This window comes from Tursiops truncatus, chromosome 9, assembly GCF_011762595.2.
Source record: "Tursiops truncatus isolate mTurTru1 chromosome 9, mTurTru1.mat.Y, whole genome shotgun sequence".
In the NCBI taxonomy this organism is placed as follows: Eukaryota; Metazoa; Chordata; class Mammalia; order Artiodactyla; family Delphinidae; genus Tursiops; species Tursiops truncatus.
In genome coordinates, this window is record NC_047042.1 from 6,751,053 (window position 1) to 6,770,437 (window position 19,385).

At 36.8% G+C, this 19,385-nt stretch overlaps 1 protein-coding gene across 7 annotated transcripts in view; it reads left to right on the top strand.

Moving 5' to 3' along the window:
- Positions 1–19,385, top strand: part of LANCL2 (LanC like glutathione S-transferase 2) — an 82,426-nt gene that overhangs the window by 16,365 nt on the left and 46,676 nt on the right. For all 7 annotated transcript variants that reach the window (XR_012333823.1, XR_012333824.1, XR_004528042.2 and 4 more), the window contains exon 2: positions 1,826–1,943. Coding sequence is in view for 3 of the 7 variants with exons in the window: in XM_033862785.2 (XP_033718676.1) it covers positions 1,826–1,943 (118 nt within the window). In the remaining 4 variants the exon portion in view is untranslated. The remainder of the gene's footprint in view (positions 1–1,825; positions 1,944–19,385) is intronic.

Genomic DNA, 19,385 nt, shown 5'->3' on the forward strand with positions numbered 1-19,385 from the left:
CTCGGGAAATCTGGACTTCCACAAAGGCTATCTCATCCGAAGGCGACTGCCTAAGTCACTGTTCTGCCTGCACTCCCAGACTGTAGCTGAGGGGCTGGAACCGATTCAGTCTCCTATAGGTTTCACAGCCGGTACTGAAGTCTCTCTGCTTATTACCTAGTTCGCTAGTGGGCTAGCTTTGCCGTGGGTCCCTTGGTGTATGGTGCTGCATTCCACAATTCACGCGAAGGCACTTCCGTTGGTGGATGGATGCCTAATTTTTGTTGTTAAAGGGGAAAACAAAAACAAGGGATGTGATGTACTGCCATGATGTTGATATTACCCTGGTTTAGGTTTTCAGTATTTGTACTTATTAATTTTTTCCTGAATGTACACAAGAGGTTTCTGGATCAGAGACTTCTTATTTACTAGACAGAAAATAACCAGTGAGTGGTTCCCTCAGTCTCACGTCTTACCTCTTTCGCAGTGAAAGCCAGGTCAAATGTCCTACGTACACAAAGTCTGTATTGTAGGCAAAGAATGAAGAAAAACAAGTTTTCTGTGTTTTTATACAAGGGAAGGAGACAACTGTCTCTCCTTCCCTTTCTGAGAGAGTTTCATTGGAAATATCAAAGTCTTTGGAATATAAATAACTCTCTCTGTGAAAAGACAGGCCCGTTTGTCTTCAGTTCTATGACTGGGAAGGGTTTCCCTGCTGTAGCTTCTCATCCCCTTTGAAATGTAGACACAGCCCTCCGGGGTTAAGTAAAACCTCCCCGGGGCTTTGACAATGTATACTATTGTAACTTAGTTCCTAAGGTTGCTTTTAGTCCAGAATCCCAAATTTCAGTAAAATTTGGCCTGAAAACCCTAACTGTCCAGTAACATGAAAATATTTTCCCTGCAGTCCCACAGAGGGATGTTTCTTTATGATAAAATCTGTCAGGAAGATCTAGCATTCCTAGATTTGTCTATGCCAAATAACAGAACTACAAGTACACTAAAGAAAAAAACAGAATTAAAGGGAGAAACAGACAATTTCACAGTCACAACTGGAGATTTTAATACACCTCAGCAATTGATGTAACAGCTGGAGTCTTCAAAAATCATCAAAGGCAGAAAAATCTGGACAACACTGTCAACTACATGTTTAAGAATACTGGTAAATTTCCCTTGAGAAAGATCACCAGCAGTGAATAAGAATACCTGTTATCTTAGCTCCTGGCAGCCTTGGGAGTTAACATTTTTAAATTTTTTTATTATTTGTTAATCTGATAGGCAAACCACAGTATTTGTACTTACTTGCATTTCATTAATTGCTAAGTGATTGAACATTTTTGCATATGCCTGTCATTTGATTTTTTTCTTCTTATAAGGTACATTGATAATTTTAAGTGTATTTCTATATTGTTGTATAGTTTTCTTTTATTTATAATATTTTATATTGCACATATTTCCCCTTGTCATTGACTTTTAAACCATCTCATGTTTTTTAACTTAAAGAAATTAAAATGTTTGTGTAGTCAGATACATCTCTTTCCTCTTTTTTTGTTTTTTAGTTTTTTCCTTTGATTTCTGCAACTTATTTTTTGTGATTCTACAATACTTATGACTTAGAGTCCATATAGGGTATTCTAATTCTCCTTATGACTTAGAGTCCGTATAGGGCATTCTCTCATTTTAAAACTTACCTTGTAAAACCAAGGTAGACTCCCTCCAACCAATGAAACATTGAAATGAGCCAGGTAATATAATTTCTGTCTGTTTTTACAACTTAGGCTGTTAGTTACTACAACATTGTCCTGTTCTTGTGCAATTTAATTTTATGTCTTCTTTTGGTTCTCAGATTATTAATAATTTCACAAGGCGGATCCAGACCAAAATCAAAGACCTTCTACAGCAAATGGAAGAAGGGCTGAAGACAGCAGATCCACATGATTGCTCTGCGTATACTGGTTGGACAGGTAAGCCTCTGGGATGTAAGTAATTGATATGTTTTATTTTTGGATTATGATATGTAAGCCTTGGATCTGAATTCTTCTTCTTTTAAAAGTCAAAGGTTTATACCTTTTAAAAGAAGTCTTGAGCTATCTTCATTGATGAGAAATTCTTTGTGCCTGAAGTTTGAATGGCATATGAGTTTGTATGTCATATTTTTGTAACATTAATTATCTGACCTAATTTATGGCTGTTTTTGAAAATGTGTTAAGATCAGCTTTTTTGTCTGCTTTTGGGTCTTTGATCTTTGCAACAAGATATATTTGTGTGATTTCTCTGGCCCGATACGTATGAACAATTTAACCTACTTTTTGTACTCATTTACATCATTTGTACACATAAAGATTTTGATTTTGATTCTGATAATAATAATTAAACAAGCAACCAGTAATACATTTCACATCAAAAAACTTAATTTCAAAATGAATTTGCGTTAACTAATCTTTACATTCTTTTTGTTATTTTACCATGTAGCCATAATATTGTCGTAGCTATTTAGGGAATATAAAAGAAATGAGACAGACCTTGTTCTGAGGGATTAGACTGCAGTATGAGCATTGCTATCGTTATAGCCTTGTCTTGCTAAGTTTTTATAGTTTAGTCAGTGAACAGTATGGGCACAAGTGTACCTGTTGGAGTCACCAAGAGCTGGCACTTGTCTTTGCAGTGCACGCTCAAACTTGATGGCCCTGTCTTTTTTATTATTTGTGTTTATATTTGTACTCATTTATGCGATGCTTTATTTATTGTTTGCCTGTTATCAATACAGTAGTACATAGTAACATTAGAATTGAATTTTTCAAACTTTTATACCCAAACAGACAAGGAGCTAGTTCTCTTACAGAGCCAAAGAAACTTATCCTAAATGTAATTTTTAAAATATATTTTTATTTGGCTGTGTTGGGTCTTAGTTGCAGCACGCGGGATCTTTGTTGCAGCATGCGGGATCTTTAGTTGCAGCATGTGATCTCTTAGTTGTGGCATGTGGGATCTAGTTCCCTGACCAGGGGTCGAACCCGGACTCCCTGCATTGGGAGCGCAGAGTCTTAGCCACCAGACCACCAGGGAAGTCCCCTAAATGTAAAAGTAAATAGTTTTGGCTAACTTGAAGTAAAATACAGAGAATAAGGTTATCTTGAAAGAAAAAACAGTTATTAGTAGCACAGTTTTCCCCCTATAAAGTCTTTTACTTAAAGCATTTCTTCTTGTTGAAAAGGGGCTTTAACTCCATGATTGTTAGGTCCCAAATTGGCTGTGCATTGGAATTACCCAGAGAGCTTTATAATCAACAAAGACTGTCAGCCTCCACCCCAGGACAGTTACATCAGGAGCTCTGGGGGGAGGATTCTAAGAATCACTGTTTATTAAAAATCCCCGGTTGTTGTCATTTTTTGTAATCACTGAGAGTCATCATGGAAGTATTTGGTTTGAATGATTTCAAATAATATTTAGGACTTTGGGGTTCATGTAGCTGTGTGGAATCCACTTACACCCCTACCTCCCTGTCTTTTCTCCTTAAACTGTACAATATAAGAATAAATGAAGCACCCCAAATTTATCCCTTTAGCAAAAAGTGAGAATGAGAATATACACAAATAATAAGGGGTGAAAAACAAATAGCATCCAGAATAACTATGGAAAGTCACAGTGGCAGAGCCGGTGAGGAAAGACAAAGGATCCAGGGCTGGCAAAATCTGTCCCACCATTCCCCACTTTCCCAGTTAACGAGTAGTTATTCCCAGAAGGAGTGAGACACACCCTGAGGGTGTATCTAAGTGCAAAGTGGGCAAGTAATGCTGGACAAAGCAGAGAAAAAAGGTGTTTAGGGTATACAGGGAACAGGTTTTATTTTAGACTTTCTATAAAAGCACTATTCTGAAAAAAAGGGGATTAACTTACAAAGCAGAAGCTGCATTCCTGGTGGCACTGGCTAATGGTGTAGGTAAGGAGAGAAACAGCAATGATAGGGGCCCTCCTCAAACAAGAAAGAATATGAGACTCAAAGGAAATCTGGCTACCAAAAGTCATCATTTATTAACTAAACTGTACATCACTTACTAAGAAGAGGATGCCTTTCAGATTACAACTACCCTAACCATTTTCCTCTTCCTGTTAATAGTTGATCCCGAAAAATCTATCTGTTTTGAATTTAAGAAAAAAAAATCTACAATTATTTACATAGGAAAAAGAAAATCAGATTTTGTCAGCAGAAGAAAACACACCAGGAAAATTCTACTACAAGATGGAGAAAAAGGGCAGTACTTTCAACATTAATTTTGTAAGTTAATTATGCAATATAGTCACAATGCAGAAATAAAGTAACTCAGAGAAGAGAGGGGAAGACAGAAAGGTGATGTGAAATAAGAATTGACAGAACTAAGAAAAGAAATTAAAGGAAAAGGCAAAACCACTTCAGAAATGAGGACCAAATTGCAAGGAGTTGAAGAAAGAACTGGCACCGCAGAAAACACAGCAATACCATAAAAGGAAAAAAATCAAACTGGAGAAAAACTTCCAGTTTCTGGTCTGATGTGTAAGGAGTTTAGAAGTCACCACTTTGTCCTAAAAAGTTAAAAGCTGAACTAACTGAAAAATCAATAACTTTTCTAAGATCCGTCAGAGAAGTGGGGTTACATGACAAACGGCTGCACCAAAAATAGCAATAGACAGGGAGATTCAGAAAATCACAATTTACTGGAGCAGAGACCTACAAGGAGAGATCTCCACAGGAGCCAAAACTGTAATTGATTAATTGCTAGAAGCTCAGTATGGGCAAATATGAGAGTTAAAAAAACTCTAGGAGGACCCAATCATAGGGAGGCACCCACACTTTTGTGAGGTTAACTTTGGAGTTATCCCAGGTCCTCAATGTGAATATTGGAGAAAAATCCTCTCATGCCTCTGGTTGGGGGAGGGGAAAAGGAACCATTCTGAAATATGCTAGAGCATTCTGTTCTTAACAAGGCCAGCCTTCAGGAGAAACTGCTTTACCAGAGCCTCGCCTCCTGGAGTTTTATCAGAAACTAACCTACCTGGAGGAAGGGTAGTAGCCAACTCCAGCTCCCTCTAGCCATTCTGTCCAACCTAAGGGGAAGAAGACACAGAAGCACTGGTGGAGTTCATGGTCCAGGGGCACATGTTCATCAAAACACTGAGACCTGGTCATAGGACCATAGAACGCTTCCACTGCCCCACTCCTTACCACTCCATTACTAGAGGACTACTTGTTGCAGTTTCTTTTACCCAGTACATTATGTCCACCTTTCAATAAAAAAATTACAAGACATACTGAAAGGCAAAAACAAACCGGTTTGAGGAGACTAAACAAACAAACATCAGAACCAGAATGAGATATGGCGGGAATGTTGGAATTATCAAACCAGGAATTTTTAAATACTATGATGATATGCTAAGGATTTAATGAGAAAAGTAGACAACACGCAAGAACCCATGGATGATGTAAGCAGAGAGATGTAAATCCTAAGAAGGAATTGAACATAAATAAATGCTAGAAATCAAATAAGCTATAACAAACGAAGAATTCCTTTGATGGGCTCATTTAGTAGATGAGACACAGCTAGGGAAAGAATCACTGAGCTTGAGGATATGGCAGTAGAAACTTCTAAAACTGAAAAAAAGCTGAAAAAAACCCCCCCAAAACCAGTATCCAAGAACTAGGGAACAATGACAAAAGGTTCAACACTTGTGAAATGGTAATACCAGAAGGAAAAGAAACAAAGAATCAGAAACAATATTTGAAGCAATAATGACCAGGAATTTTTCCAAATTAGTATACACTAAACCACAGGTCCAGGAAGCTCAGAGAATACCAAAGAGGATAAATGCCAAAAACAACAAAAAACCAAAAAACCTGCATCTAGGCATATAGTATCCAAACTTCATAAAACCAAAGATAAAAAATCTTGTGAGAGATACATGCTCCCCAGTGTTCATTGCAGCACTATTTACAATAGACAGGACATGGAAGCAACCTAAGTGTCCATTGACAGAGGAATGGATGAAGAGGATGTGGTACATATATATGATGGAATATTAATCAGCCATAAAAAAGAATGAAATAATGCCTTTTGCGGCAACATGGATGGACCTAGAGATTGTCATACTCAGTGAAGTAATTTAGACAGAGAAAGACAAATATCTTATTGCTTATATGCGGAATCTAAAAAGAACGGGTACAAATGAACTTACTTAGAAAACAAATAGAATCATAGATGTAGAAAACAAATTTATGGTTACCAGAGGGGAAAGGGGGGAGGGAGGGATAAATTGGGAGATTGGGGTTGACATATACACACTACTATGTATAAAACAGATAACTAATAAGGACCTACTGTGTAGCACAGGGAACTCTACTTAATACTCTGTAATGGCCTATATGGGAGAAGAATCTAAAAAAGAGTGGATATGTGTATAACTGATTCACTTTGCTGTACAACTGAAACTAGCACAACGTTGTGAATCACCTATATTATAATAAAAAATTTTTTTTAATCTTGAAAGAACACAAAAAAACTGCCCTATTATAGAAAAGCAAGGATCAGAATTACACCAGACTTCTGTTCAGCAACAGTGTAAGCAAGATAAGAATGGAGTGAAATACTTAAAGTATTGAGAGTTTAAAAAGAAATTAAAAATCCTAGAATTTTGTACCCTGCAAAATTATCCTTAAAAGTGAAGGAGAAATAAAAGCTTTCTCAAACAAAAATCAAGGGAATTTGTTGCCATTAGACTTGATTTTCAAGAAATGGTAAGCCAAATCCTTCTGAGAAGGAAAATGGTATTGGTTAGATATTTGGATCTATGTTAAAAAAGGGAAGAACTTCAGAGTATGAATAAGTGAAGGCGAAATAAAAACTTTTATTTTTCTTATTCTCAGATGATATAACGGATCAAAATGTGTGTTCAAAATAAAAGCAATAATGTGTTCAATTACATATGCTTAAGTATATGTTTATATGTATGCATATATATATATGTTTATATGTACATGTTATGTATAAGTAAAATGAATGACAGCAAGATATAAGAGGTAGGAGGAAGGAATTAGGAATATTTTATTATTACAAGATACTTGCTCTACCCATGAAGTGGTACAGTAATATTTGAAAGTGGAGTGGGATTAAACAAGAAAAAAATCACATCATATAAACAGATGCAGAAAAAGCATTTGACAAAATCCAGTGGCTATTCATGATTAAAAATTCCCAGCAAACTGTGAATAGATGGGAACATCTTCAACTTGGTTAAGAACATCCACAAAAAAAGTACGTTGTGTTTAATGGTAAAACACTCAGAGCTTTCCTGCTAAGGTCAGCAACAAGGTAAGGATGTTCCCTATCACCACTGCTCTCAGCATCATATTTGAAGTTCTAGCTAATGTATTGAGACAAGAAAAGGAAATAAAAGGTGTATAGATGGGGAAGGAAGAAATAAAACTACCTTTGCAGATCACATGCTGTTCTATGTAGAAAATCAGAAAGAATCAACAAAAAAATAATCTCCTGGAACTAATAATCAGTGATAGCAGGGTTGCAGGATATGAGGTAAATATACAAAAGTCAGTTGCTTCATTATATACCAGCAATGAATAAGTGAAATTTGAAGTAGAAAACACAATACTGTTTACATTAGCATCCCCCCAAAATACTGAGGTATAAGTCTAACAAAATATATACAAAATCTATGTGAGGTAAACTATAAAACTCTTATGGAAGATATCAAAGGGGAACTAAAGAGAGATATTCCATATTCTTGGATAGGAAGACTCAATATTGTCAAGATGTCAGTTCTTCCCAACTTGGATCTATAGATTCAATGCAGTGCCAATCAAAATTCCAGCAGGTTATTTTGTGGATATCAGTAAACTGATTCTAAAGTTTGTATGGAGAAGAAAGAGACCCAGAATATCCCACTCAATATTGAAGGAAAAGAACAAAGTTGGAGACATGACGCTATCTGACTTTATAAGACTTATAAGACTATAAGACTTATAAGCTACAATAACCAAACCAGTGTAGTACTGGTGAAAGAATAGAACAGAATAGAGAGCCCAAATATAGACCCACATAAATATAGCTACTGATATTTGACAAAGGAGCAAAGGCAATGCAGTGTAGTGAAGATGGTCATTTCAACAAATGGTCCTAGAGCAACTGGGCATCCACATGCAGCAAATGAATCTAGATACCTTTCAAAAGAATTAACTCAAAATGGATCATAGACCGAAACATAAAATTCAAGACTGTAAAAGTCCTAGAAGATACACAGGAAAAAACATAGGTGGCCTTTGGTATGGCACTGACTTTTTAGATACAACACCAAAGATGTGATCTGTGAAAGAAATACAGGCGTACCTTGGGGATATTGTGGGTTCAGTTCCAGACTACCACAATAAAGCGAGTATCGCAGTAAAGTGAGTCATATGAATTTTCTGGTTTCTCAGTGCATATAAAAGTTATGTTTACAGTACATTGTGCAATAGTATCATGTCCAAAAAGAACAATGTACATATGTTAATTTAAAAATATTGCTAAAAAATGCTAACCATCATCTAAGCATTCAGTGAGTCAGTCTTTTTTGCTGGTTGAGGGTTTGAAATATTGTGAGAATTGCCAAAATGTGACACAGAGACACAAAGTGAGCAAATCCTATTGGAAAAATGACTCTGACAGACTTGCTCAATTCATAGTTGCCACAAAACTACAATTTGCAAAAAACACAACATCTGGGAAGTGCAGTAAAGTGAAGCACAGTGAAATGAGGTATCCCTGTAAATGATAATCTGGGCTTCTTTAAAATTAAAAACTACCTGCGAAAGAGAATGAGACAAGCCACTGACAAGGAAAAAATAATTGCAAAGACATATCTGATAATGGATTTTACCCATCGTAAACAAAGAACTCTTAAAACTCAACAATAAGAAATGAACAACCTTATTACAGAATAGGCAGAATGCATGAGCAGACACCTCACCAGAAAAGATATACAGATGGCAGGTAAGTGTATAAGAATATGTTCAACGTCTTATGTCATTACAGAATCGCCAAAATTCAAAACACTGACAGTACCAAATGCGGGTGACAACGTGGAACAACCAGAACTCTCATTTACCGCTGGTGGAAATGCAAAATAGACACACTGGAAGACAGTTCAGAAGTTTTTAACACAACTAAACATACACTTACCATATGTGCCAGCAATTGTGCTCTTCTTTACCCAAATGAACTGAAAACTTAGGCCCACCAAAAAACCTGCACATGAATGTTTATAGCAACTGTATTCATAATTGCCAAAAGTTTGAAGTAACCAAGATGTCCTTCAATGGGTGAATGAGTAAATAAATGGTGCATCCAAACAAGGAAACACTATACAGACTTAAAAGGAAGTGTGCCACAAAAAGGCATGGAGTAAAGGTTAATGTATATTTCTGAGCTTCCCTGGTGGCGCAGTGGTTAAGAACCCGCCTGCCAGTGCAGGGGACACGGGTGCGAGCCCTGGTCTGGGAAGATCCCACATGCTGCGGAGCAACTAAGCCCATGTGCCACAACTACTGACCCTGTGCTCTAGAGCCCACGGTCCACAGCTGCTGAGCCTGCGTGCCACAACTACTGAAGCCCGCGTGCCTAGAGGCCATGCTCCACAACAAGAGAAGCTACCACAATGAGAAGCCCGTGCACTGCAACAAAGAGTAGCCTCCACTCACGGCAACTAGAGAAAGCCCACGCACAGCGACGAAGACCCAATGCAGCCAAAAAATTAATTAATTAATTAATTTTTTAAATTGTATATTTCTAATTGAAAGAAGACATCTGTAAAGGCTACATACTATGTGATTCCAACTATATGATATTCTGGAGAATGTATAACTGTGAAGACAATAAAAATGGTTAGTGTTTTCAGTGAGCTAGAGGGTGAAGGACAGATGAATAGGTAGAGCACAGAGGATATTCAGGACAGTGAAACTGCTCTGGATCATTGTACAGTAGTGGATACATCTCATTACACATTTGTCCAGACCCACAGAATGTACAGCACCACGAGTGTACCGTAATAAAAACTATGGGCTTTTGGTGAAAATGATGTGTCAGTGTCAATTCATCAATTGTAATAAATGTACCACTGTGGTGTGGGATGTCAGTAGTTGAGGAGGAGGTATATGACAGAAATATCAACAGGGAGAAAATCACATTGGTATCAAACCTCTAAGTGGCCACATTCAGAAGTTCACCAGCAGGGGCTTCCCTGGTGGTCCAGTGGTTAAGTATCCACGCTCCCAATACAGGGGGCCTGGGTTCGATCCCTGGTCAGGGAACTAGATCCTGCATGCCGCAACTAAGATCCCATGTGCTGCAGCTAAGACCCGGCACAGCCAAATAAATAAATAAATATTTTTTAAAAAAGAAGTTAACTGGCATCCTACAAGATATTCAAGGAATGAAAATATGAAGATGTTAAATCCAGCTAGGTTACTGCCCTCCAGGCATATGAAATATAACAAAAAGTATAACAGTAACCTAGGAAATATTTTTATCAAGAGCATTCCAGAGGACTCTACTAGTGTAGTAATTGACAAACAGTGGCTCGTGGGCCAAATCTGGGATACAGCCTGTTTGTTCACAGGCCTTGAACCAAGAAGCATTTTTATTTACATTCTTAAGAATTTTGAAATAAAAGAAAACCCAACAAAGACTAAATGTGGCCCTTGAAGCCTAACCTAAAGATGATTATCTGGCCTTTATGGAAAAAAAATTGCTGATTCCTGTATTAGAGGACTAGCCAAATATGATTGAGGAAATGGGCATAATTTTATAGTGACATTAATTAGGAACAGAAGTTTACAGATAGGGGATGAAGGGCACAAAAACATAAATGAAATCGGGAAGCCTTAAAACAGAGGAAATTTTAGGGACTTCCCTGGTGGTCCAGTGGTTAAGAATCCTCCTTCCAATGCAGGGGACACAGGTTCAATCCCAGGTTGGGGAACTAAGATCCCACATGTTGCAGGGTAACTAAGCCCATGTGCTGCAACTCCTGAGCCCGTGTGCTCTAGAGCTCGTGCACCACAGCTAGAGAGCCCACACACAACGACTGCTGAGCCTGCGCACTCTGGCGCCCTCATGCCTCAAGTAGAGAGCCCGCGTGCTCTAGAGCCCTAGCGTTACAACTTAGAAGCCCGCGCACCACAACGAAAGTTTCCGCATGCCACAGTGAAGATCCCACATGCTGCAACTAAGACCCGACGCGGCCAAATAAATAAATAAATAGAGGAAATTTTAGAAATCACATGACTACTTTTCACTTTACAAAAATTTATTTCACGATGTAACTTGAAATGGATAATTCTCTGTGAATACATAATCTACCAAACCTGACCCTAGAAGAGATAGGACATGTAAACAGACAAAATTCCAAATAAAAAGTTGAGAATGTTGTCAAATATTTACCCAAAAATTTCACTGGGAAATTATACCAAACCTTTACTAAAGGACAGGAAATCCTTAGGAGTGACAACAGTAAAATGGTGGAATAGGAGTTTTCTACTGTCTTCCTCCCCAAAGAACACTGACTTTGATAATTATACACAGATGAGAGTACCTTTCTGGGATCCAAGAGTCCAGTGGAGGATTTACACAATACCATTGGGCGGGGGCGGGGGGGGACACAAAACAAAAACTGAGATTGGACACATTGAAAAGGGTAAGAGGAAAATTTTCACTTCACCTGTGTCACCCCATCCCCAAGGTGGCACAGCTTATGCCAAGAGACACATTCAGCCTGTGATTTCTCCTACAGGGGAAAGTGAGAACATGTGAATGAGTGCCCGGCTTCCCCAGCTATGTGGGAAGCTACAAAGGATACCCACTTCTTTCCCATCCCTTTCAGAACACAGAGGAGATGTTCATGACCAAGGGGCAAGGAAGGGCTGAGAGCATAGCAACCAGGGCTCAGAATTCAACAAGGGATGCAGGTCCACTAGCCACTTTGAGGACTCCATCAGGAAGCCTGCCTGTGAGCCACTGGGGACACCTCACCAGTGGATCCCCCAGTTAGCCCATGGTTACCTCCAACGTTCTGCATTCCTCACCCACACACTGATCCACCCCATAACTGTGTGTGCCCTTGAGGGCAGTGTGTGCAAACCTTAGTGGACAGTGAGCATGGGCAGAAAGCTGGCCCAGCCCTGCAGAACTGGGAGAAGGCATAGACACCTGAGCATCCCTCACTGCCCTAGGGAAGCAAACGAGACTGTCCGCACTCAGCCTGGCTTTGTGGAATCAGGAGAAGGCATACAGTCTTAAGAATTCTCCCCTAACAGGGAACAAAAAGTGTGGAGCAGGCATATCCATAGAGAAGGCCTGAGAATGCCTGAGAATCTGTAGTAAGGCTGACAGAAGACATTTCATTCCTGAAGGCTGTCAGTAAAGACTGGAGGAGGCGACTGTGTCTTCAAATGCTAAGACAGCAACACAAGACTTCAAGGAAAATGAAAGATCAAGGAAATATAACAGCACTAATAATTTATAATTTTATAATAAAATAATTTGCCAGTAACCACCCCCAAAGAAATGGAGGTTTATGGTGTGCCTGATAAAGAATTCAAATTAGAGGACTTCCCTGGTGGTCCATTCGTTAAGAATCCGCCTTCCAGTGCAGGGGACATATTAATGAAATTAGGAAAGCCATACATAAACAAAACAAGTTTAAGAGAGAGAACCAAAAACGAAGTGTAGAGCTGGAGAATATAAATGAATGACATGAAAAGTGCAGTAGAGAGCAGCAGCAGAATGAATCAACAAGAAAAAAAATCTGTGAACTTGAAGGCAGGTCATTTGTAATTAACCATTCAGAGCAGAAAAAAGTAAAAAGAGTGAATAAAAGTAAAGAAAGCCTACGTGAATTAAGGGACATAATCAAGTAAAGCAATTAATGCATTATAGGTGTCACAGAAGGAAAAACAGGGAGAAAGGGGCAGAACGTTTATTTAAAGAAATAATGGCTGACAGTTTTCCAAATCTGGGGAGAGAGTTAATGATGTTCATAATTTCCCATACAGACTCATCCCAAAGAGGACTTTACTGAGACACGTTATAATAAAACTGTCTAAAACCAAAGACAGAGAATTTCCAAAGCAGGAAACAAAAATCTACTTACATACAAAGGAACCCCAAGAAAGCTGTCAGAAGATTTCTCAGCAGAAACTACAGGCGAGGAGAAAGTGGGTTGATGTATTCTAGGTACTTAAAAAAAAATGCCAACCAAAAATACTATATACCTGGCACGCTGTCCTTCAGAAATGAAGGAGAAATACTTTCACAAGCAAACAAAAGCTGAGGGAGTTCATCACAAGTAAACCTGCCTCACAAGAAATGTTGAAATGAGTTCTTCAAGCTGAAACAAAAGGATGCTAATTAGTAACATGAAAATATAAAACATACTGTTATAAGCAAGTGTGTAGTCAAATCCAAATACTATAGTAATGTAATATGGTCATGTAGTGCTTAATTTTACTATAAAAGTTTTAGCAGAAGTATTAAAATTAACTCTAGCTACAATAATAATTTTTTACTGGGTATACAACATAAAATATGTAAATTTGTGATGTCAGAAACATAAGATGTTGGGAGAGGGGAGGAGAGTTTTTGTACTAGCTTAAAATAGAACGTTGTAAGATGTTTTATGTAAATCTCATAGTAACTACAAAGCAAAAACCTGTAGTAGATACACAAGCAGTTGTTAAAAAAAAAGGAATTGAAGCATACCAATAGAGAAGATCATCAAATTGCAAGGGAAGACAGCTAGAGATCAAGAAAGGAGCTATGGAACAGCCAGAAAAATAATAAGATAGCATTAGTAAGTCCTTACATTATCAGTAAGTACTTTAAATCTAAATGGCTTAAATTCTCAAATCAAAGACAGAGTGGTTAAATGGATAAGAAAAACTATATGCTACTTACAAGAGACTCATATCAGCTTTATGAACATAGGCTGAAAGTGAAGAGATGGGAAATTATATTCCATGCAACTCGAAACCAAAATAGAGCAGGAGTAGGTATACTTATGTCAGAACAAATAGACTTTAACTTCAAAAACTTTAACAAGAAGCAAAGAAGGTCATTATATAATGATAAAGGAGTCAGTTTATCAAGAGAATATAACTGTTGTAAATATATATGCACCTAAAAATATAGCGAACACTAACAGTTCTGAAGGGGAAAATATACAACAATGCAACAGTAATAGGGGACTTCAAGATCCCTCTTCCAACATTGGACAGGTCATCTGCATTATCAATAGGAAACATTAGAATTGAACTATGCGTTATGTTTATAAACGCATAGTTTTAGAACTATGCGTTTATAACTATGCTATATATAGTTATATATAACTATATATAGTTTTATAACTATACGCATAAACGCATAACTATGCGTTATGCGTTTATGTCTGTTAGATCCACCAAATGGATCTAACAGACATAAACAGAATATTGCATTCAGTAGCAGCAGAACACGTTCTTCTCAAGTGCATACAGAACGTTCCTCAAGATGATCATGTGTTACAACTCAGAACAAGTCTCAATGAATTTAAGAAGATAGAAGTTATATCAGGTATCTTTTCTAGCCACAGTGGTAAGAAACTAGAAATCAGTAATAGTAGAAAAACTGGAAAATTCATAACTATGTGGATAGTAAAACAGAAAGCTCCAGAACAACCAGTGGGTCAAAGAATAATCAAAGGAATAGCAAAAAATATCTTGAAACAAATGAAGATGAGAGCACAACATATTAAAACTTAATAGGATGTAGCAGAAGTAGTTCTAAGAGGGAAGTACCTTGCAGTAAGCAACTACATTAAGAGAAAAGAAAGGTCTCAAATAAAGAACCTAACTTTACACCTCAGGGAACTAGAAAAACAAGAACAAACTAAACCCAAAGATGGCAGAAAGGAGATAAGAAAGATCAGAGCAGAAATAAGTGAAATAGAAACCAGAAAGCAGTGGAAAAGATCAGTGAAACTAAGAGCTGGGTTTTCAGTAAATAAACAAAATAGGCAATTTACCAAGCCTAGCTGAGAAAACAAGAGAGAAGATCCAAGTAAATAAAATCTGAAGTAAAAGAGAAGACATTATACTTGATACCACAGAAATAGGAAGGATCATAAAACACTACAATGAACAATTATAAGCCAGCAAATTGGATAACCCAGAAGAAATGGATCAGCTCCTAGAAACATACAGCCTACCAAAACCGAATCATAAAGAAACAGAAAATCTAAACAAACCAATAATGAGTAAAGAGATGGAATCAGTAATCAAAAACCTCCCAACAAAAGCCTAGGACCTGATGATTTTACTGGTGAATTCTGTCAGACATTTAAAGAATTAATACCAGTCCCTCTCACACTGTTCCAAAAAAGCTGAAGGAAAGAAGAAAACTAAAGGTCAGTATCTCTGATAAACCACAGATACAGAAATCCTCAACAAAATACTAGCAAACACAATTCAAGAGCACATTAAAAGAATATGCATGATCAATGGGTTTTATCCCAGGGATGCTAGGATGTTTCAACATACACAAGTCAATAAATATGATACACAACATTTACAGAATGGAGGATAAAAATCATGATCATCTCAGTAGATGCAGAAAAAGCATTTGATAATACTCAACATACTTTCATAATAAAAACTCTCAAATTTGGTACAGAAAGAATGTACCTCAACATCACAAAAGCAATATATGATAAGCCCACAGCTATCGTCATACTCAAGGATACTCGTACTCAGCTAACAATACTCAGCGTTTCCTCTAAGATCTAGAACAAGACAAGGACACTCAATCTTGCCACTTCCATTTAACATAGTACTGAAAATTCTAGGGGGGAGCAATTAAGGCCTGCCCAAAAATAAATAAATAAATAAAAGGCATCCGAATCAGAAGAAGTAAAGTTGCTTCTGCTTGCAGATGACATAATCTTATATGTAAAGAACCCTGAAGATCCACCGAAAAAATTTGTTAGAACTAATCAATTCAGCAGAGTTGCAGTATATAAAATCAATATACAAAAATCAGTTTCTTCTGTACATTAACAACAAACTATTGAAGAAAGAAACTAAGAAAACAATTCTGTTTACAACAGCGTGAAAGAACAATACTTAGGAATAAATTTAATCAAAGAGGTAAAAGACCTGTATACTGAAAATTATAAGACATTGATGAAAGGAATTGAAGCAGCTGCAAATAAATGGAAAAATATTCTCTGTTCATGGATTGGAAGCATTAATGTTGTTAAGATATCCATACTACCCAAAGTGATCGATAGATTTAATACGGTCTTTATCAAAATTCTAATGGTATTTTTCAGAGGAATTGAAATCAGTCCTACAATTCATATAGAATTACAAAAGACCGAGAATAGCCAAAGCAATCTTGAGAAAGAAGAATAAAGCTGGTGGCATTACACTTCCTGATTTTAAAGTATATTATAAAGGTATAGTAATCAAAGCAATATGTCACTGGCATAAAAACAGACACAGAGACCAATGGAACAGAATAGAGAGCCCAGGAGGAAATCCATACATAAATGGTTCATTAATTCTTGACAAAGAAACCGAGAACACACAGTGGGGAAAATTGCCTCTTCAATAAATGCTGAAAACTGGATTGCCACGTGCAAAAGAATCAAACTGGATCCCTGTCTTATTACCGCTCTCAAAAATTAACTCAAAATGGATTAAAGACTTAAATATGTAAGGCCTGAAACCGTGAAACTCCTAGAAGAAAACAAAGGAAAAGCTCCTTGGGTCTTCGCAATGACTTTTTGGATATGACACCAACAGCACAGGCAGTAAAATAAAAAAATAAGCAAGCGGAGTAGGTCAAGCTAAAAAGTTCCTGCACTGCAAGGGAAACAGTTGAAATGAAAAGGCAGCTTTATAGAACAGGAGAAAATATTTGCAAGCCATATATCTGCTAAGAGGTTAGTATCCAGAGTATATTGGGAACTTATATAACTCAATAGCAAAAAATAAATAATTAAAATATGGGCAAAGGACCTGAGTGGACATTTTTCCAAAGAAGACATACATATGGCTGGCACATATATGAAAAAGTGTTCAACGTCACTAGTTATCAGCAAAGTGCAAATCAAAAACTGCAGCTATCACGTCACACCTATTAGGAAGGCTTTTGTCAAAAAGACAAGAGAGAACAAGTGTTGGTTGAGGGTGTGGAGAAGAGGGGACCCTAGTATATGGTGGGAACATAAATTGGTGCAGCCACTCTGGAAAACAGTTTGGAGATTCCTCAAAAAACTAAAAATAGAGCCATATGATCCAGCAGTCTCACTTCTGGGGAAGTCAGTATCTCAGAGAGACATCTGCACCCCCATGTTTATAGCAGCATTATTAACAATAGCCAAGATATGGGAACAACTAATATCCATCCATCCTTGAATGGATAAAGAAGTTGTGATCGATTGATCCATCTCTCTAACTATATCTAATGGAATGTTATGCTGTCTATGAATGGAATGTTCAGCCACAAGAAAAAGTGAAATCCTGTCATTTTTGACAATATGGATGGTCCTAGGGGGTATTATGCTAAGTGAAAAGCCTGACAGAGAAAGGCCCAAACTGTATGATCTCACATACATATTAATTCTAAAACAAACAAACAAAATGTCAAACTCATGGAAACAATAGAATGGTGATTACCAGGGGTTGTGTAGTAGGGGAAATGGGGAAATGGTGGTCAAAGGGCATAAGCCTTCACTTATAAGATATACCAGTTCTATAGATCTAATGTACAACCTGGGACTATATTGTATACTTGTAATTTGTATACTTGTAATCTGCTAAGAGAGTAGATTTTAAGCATTTTTATACATACACACAGTGTATTGTATACTTGTTATCTGCTAAGAGAGTAGATTTGAAGCATTCTCATACACACACACACAAAATGATAACTGTGTGTGATGATGGATGTGTTAACCTGATTGTGGTAATATTTCCACATTGTATGTCAAATCATCCTGTTGTACACTTTAATATATACAGTTTTATTTGTCAATTATACCTCAATAAAACGGGAAAAAGAAACAACAAACTAATAAAAAGACAATTTTTTTTAAAGAACAGGAAATCTCAGTGCTCCTCTTACAGTGTTTTAGAGAATAGGAAAATAAGGAATACGTCCCATTGTTTTATGAAGCAAGGTTAATACTGGTACCAAAACTGATATAAATATCTACCAAAAAAAAAACACAGCTCAGTCTCACTAAGTATTAATTTTGATAGTTATGGTGCTGTTTTGGCTTGTAAGAAAAGGTTCATATATTTTAGATTTTCATACTGAAGTATTCAGGGGCAGAATGTCATGATGACTTTTTTTTTTGATACTTTACCCATCATCATTTACTTTAAAATACTTAAGCTTTGAATGTATACAACCATAGGTTTTTAGGTTCACAGGTTGACCAGATCATCATCCTATTTTTAGAGGTTTCTGAGTCAATCATGAAGTACTTGTAAACCTTTTATAGTGATTATTATGTTTGAAATTTGTAGGTATTTAACTGCTAACTTGTTTTCTGTATGTTTATCATTTCAATTTTTTGAATACAGAAGACACTCGAGGTCATAAGCAATTCATATGGAGGGATTTTTTTCAGGGCTTACAAATATGCTTTTATATCTGTTTGACTTAATGTCTTTAAAAGAAAAAATGGATAATGACAAAAGAAGGACTTCTCAAAAAATATATGTAGGTGTTAAGAATTAATTCGAAAGGCAAGTAGGATACGCTGAATAGGAGAATTAAAGAAGAAGCTACCTGTTTAGAGAAATTTGAAAAGCAAAATGAAAAATATTAAAAGTGAGAGTAGGATATCAGACAAAGAACAGAATATTAGAGAACCTCAGTTCAAACATTAATAGATTTTTTTGCCTTTTCGCCATCATATCATTTCTTTAAGTATTTTTTCCTACGGTATACTTTATTAGGTATATATTTATACAGATTCCTTTATTACTTATCTGTCACATTGACTTCTTGAGCCCAGGAATAATAGCATGCTCCTTTTAGAAGTCATATAGGTCATCCTCCATAGATTTTCGGAAAAAGGCCCCTCTCTGGTTCCCTTGAGTAAGCAGATCTGTTCTTTAATCTAAAATAGGAAGTTTGGATAGGTGATAAGCTATGTCTTCTGAATTCACTACCTTACTCTGCATCATGTAGCTGTTCTGTAAACGGTGAGTTGACTCACTGGTTGGTTGGTCACTAAAGAAAATTGAAAAATTGTGAGAAATAGATAAATTAGAAAGAAGATGGTATAAAACTCAGAAAAGCAATCATGTAATTTGGCGTAAGATAGGAGGACATTAT